Source organism: Azolla caroliniana, unplaced genomic scaffold (assembly GCF_043228905.1).
Source record: "Azolla caroliniana isolate FFs.n. ecotype wild unplaced genomic scaffold, voAzoCaro1.0.p SCAF_10, whole genome shotgun sequence".
NCBI lineage: Eukaryota > Viridiplantae > Streptophyta > Polypodiopsida > Salviniales > Salviniaceae > Azolla > Azolla caroliniana.
In genome coordinates, this window is record NW_028230445.1 from 8,813,603 (window position 1) to 8,816,620 (window position 3,018).

The 3,018-nt window shown below is 50.7% G+C and overlaps 1 protein-coding gene across 1 annotated transcript; it reads right to left on the bottom strand.

Annotated features, from left to right (window-relative positions):
- Window positions 1-461: 461 nt before the first annotated feature.
- LOC147858983 (trans-cinnamate 4-monooxygenase-like) lies at window positions 462-2,696 on the bottom strand. Its single transcript, XM_087325490.1, has 3 exons — window positions 1,853-2,696; window positions 1,589-1,719; window positions 462-1,344 (listed from the first exon to the last, which is right to left on the bottom strand). The coding sequence occupies exons 1-3, from the start codon at window positions 2,650-2,652 to the stop codon at window positions 755-757; spliced, it is 1,521 nt and encodes a 506-aa protein (XP_087181616.1). The 5' UTR covers window positions 2,653-2,696; the 3' UTR covers window positions 462-754.
- Between the last annotated feature and the right edge of the window lie 322 nt (window positions 2,697-3,018).

Here is a 3,018-nt window from a genome sequence, read left to right on the forward strand (position 1 = left end):
GGTAGACCGATCAAATCCCTTGGTTCTTTTTTAACTCCTCTTCAGGGTAGACCAAATCCCTGGGTTCTTTTAACTCCTTTTTAGGGTAGACCGATCAAATCCCAAATCCAGGACATAAGCTCCCTCCGAGAGAATCTTCATTAGAACTTTTGACACGAAGAATTCACATTGTCAAACATGTCCCAATGCCATCCAATCGTTTCATCATTACTTCAAAATTTCCCCTAATGTGAACCAATGTGTGACAAGTTCTACTTGTGTATGTATGTATGCATGCCTAATGGCTCTAAAATGGGAGCACTATACAATGTGGTTGTCCCCTTTAAACTTACACCTCGCATCATGTGATCACAAGCAAGGTAATGAGCTGAATATAACCCAACTGACCAAATGATGATTTCACAGAGAAATTAGTAGTAGCAGCTATAGAACAGAGTATTTTACTTGATCCATCAAGCCAGTTTCTATTCAACTTATAGTATATTACCAATTCATTGGAAATGAAAGATACAACAACAATGGATCATACACAAAATATCCTTCCAATTTGAAGCCTCACCAGCAAACCTCTCAAGAAGAAAAAGCTTCTACTGTCTCTGCCATGCCCACCACTTCAAAAAAGACAAGGTGCAATTAACCAGTACACTATACTCTTCTGCAATGAGTTTTTGATGTTTAACCAGAGTAGACTATACTCTTCTGGAATGAGTTTCTGATGTTCGCGCTGAGTTGCCCTGCTCCACCATGCTTGCACTTAGCGCAGTGGCTTGCAAACCACTGTGGAATGTGTCTTGATATTCAAGCTGAATTGCCCTGCACGTCCCTCCATGTCAATCTTGCTCTGGCCGGGAGGCGGCAGGAGCTCGAAGGATTGAACGAGACGACCTAGCACAATGGAGAGGATAGGGATGGCTAGAATGATGCCAGGGCAGCTTCTCCTGCCTACTCCGAATGGCAGGAACCTGAAATCGTTGCCATTAGCTTCGATCTTCTCGGTCCCCAGGAACCTCTCGGGGCGGAACTCCTCAGGCTTGTCCCACCAGTCGGGGTTGTTGGCGAGGTACCACGCATTCACCAGGATCTTGCTTTCTGCTGGAATGTCATACCCAGCCAGTTTAGCCTGGTTCAAGTTCATGTGAGGCACGAGCAGGGGAATTGCCATGTGCTTCCTCAACGTCTCCTTGACCACTGCATGGAAGTAGGGCAATTTTGGGATATCTGGCTCTGTTATGAGCTTATGGTCAAGCACACTGTTCAGCTCCTCACGCACCTTCTGCTGGATGTCGGGGTTGTTCACTAGTTCTGCTAGTCCCCACTCTACAGACCACAGGGTGGTTTCGATGGCTGTAGCAACCCATTGAACATTCATTAGAAGAATGTCACCGCAGAGCAAGCATATAGGTAGTAAGAAAGAAACAGATGTTAAGTTAACAGAGATGATGATAAGCTAGAAATGTTGTCATTTCATGTCATGTCAGGAAAGGATATCTATATTTTGCTACATACAGATCTCTTCGCGCAGAGAATTGACCATGTGTATTAAGAATTTAGGGAGGAAGTGTTTTTATGGGGGGGAAGGGGGGTTTACCTGCAACGTTGATGTTCTCGATGATGTATAGGACGTTGTCTTCGTTGATTTCGCCATTCTTCTGAGCATCAAGGATGTGATCGATGGCAACCTTCTCGTCGTTTGATGGAGGTCTGATGCTGTTCAGCTTCCTGCCAGATCGTCAAAGGATTAGATCGGGGCCAGATCGGATGAGATCAGATCAGATCTAAGGAGGAGCATTAGGGTTGAAGATAAAGAAATTCAAAGGGGGGGTGGGGGGGGAAGAAAGAGAACAGAACTTACTTGCGTTCATCGAGGAAGTAGTCCTTGAAGAGCTTGAGGCGTTCGTCTTTGACCTTCTGGCAGAGGTGGAGGTATTTCTTGAGGAAAGGACGGAGAATGGGGATGAAGTCGCCATAATTGTAGTCGAAGCTCTGGGCGAGGCGGCTGCGCTCGCCATTGAGGCGCTTGAGCTCGACAAAGAGGGGGTCATCCTCGCGCTCGAACCTGCGCCCAAACATCATGCGGTACATGTTGTTGTACATGAGCATCTGGAGGCGGCGGCGGATGACAACCCCGGAGGTGGCGGCATCGGGATTGGCCTTGAGGTCAGCGATGGCGAGGTCCACCTCCTCTTCCCAGAAGACCCTGGACTGCTGGACGACCTTGTTGGTGAAGAAGGGGACGGTCATGATGCGGCGCATCTTGCGCCAGTGGTCGCCATAGACGGTGAAGACCATGTCCTGGCCGTTGCCGGTGAAGATGTCGAAGACGACGTTGCGGGTGCGGGAGCCGAACTCGACGCCCTGGGTGTGGAGGACCTCCTTGGCGAGGTCCGGGGAGGAGACGACGACGAGGTTGCGCTGGCCCATGCGGAGGAGGAAGACGTCGCCGTACTTGCGGGCCATGTCCGAGAGGTTGCGGTGGTTGAGGTCATCGCCGACCTGGAGCCAGTTGCCGAAGATGGGGAGGGCCAAGGGGCCCGGGGGGAGCCGGAGCTTGGGCTTGGACAGCTGGAAGAGGGCGAGGCCGGCGACGACCAGGAGGAGGAGGGAGAGGAGGAGGGTGTCGGGGGAGGAGAGGAGGTCGGCGACGGCCACCATGCTGGCGTTGGGCGTTGGGCGTTGGTCCAGGTGTTAGGAGAGTTCTGGGTTCCTGCTGGGTTTCTTTTCTTCTTCTTCTTCTTCTTCTTCTTATTTTTCTGGCGTTGGGCGAGAGACATGGACATGGACAAGGCAAGGCCGCCTTTATATGGCGGAGCTGCCTCCCCGCTGACGTCAGGCGCGTGACGTCCGCAGCTCGTGTTCCTGTTCACACACACACATCTCTCCTTTTCCTTTTTTTTTTTTTTTGTCTTTCTTTCTTTTGGTGTGTGGTGTGTGGTGGTGTTGGTTTGGCTTCCACGTGACGTTCGTGGCGGACCTCCCACACCTCCCTCCTCCCACATGGTCCTTGCTCGTTCGTATTCA

What these genes read in the sequence shown, in the direction of transcription:
- LOC147858983 (XM_087325490.1), bottom strand. Translation starts at nt 2,652, where the DNA reads ATGGTGGCCGTCGCCGACCTCCTCTCCTCCCCCGACACCCTCCTCCTC. An exon ending in TACTTCCTCGATGAACGCAA is followed by an intron (nt 1,720 to 1,852) that starts GTAAGTTCTGTT and finishes ACGATCTGGCAG; the next exon opens with GAAGCTGAACAGCATCAGAC. An exon ending in CGAGAACATCAACGTTGCAG is followed by an intron (nt 1,345 to 1,588) that starts GTAAACCCCCCT and finishes GGGTTGCTACAG; the next exon opens with CCATCGAAACCACCCTGTGG.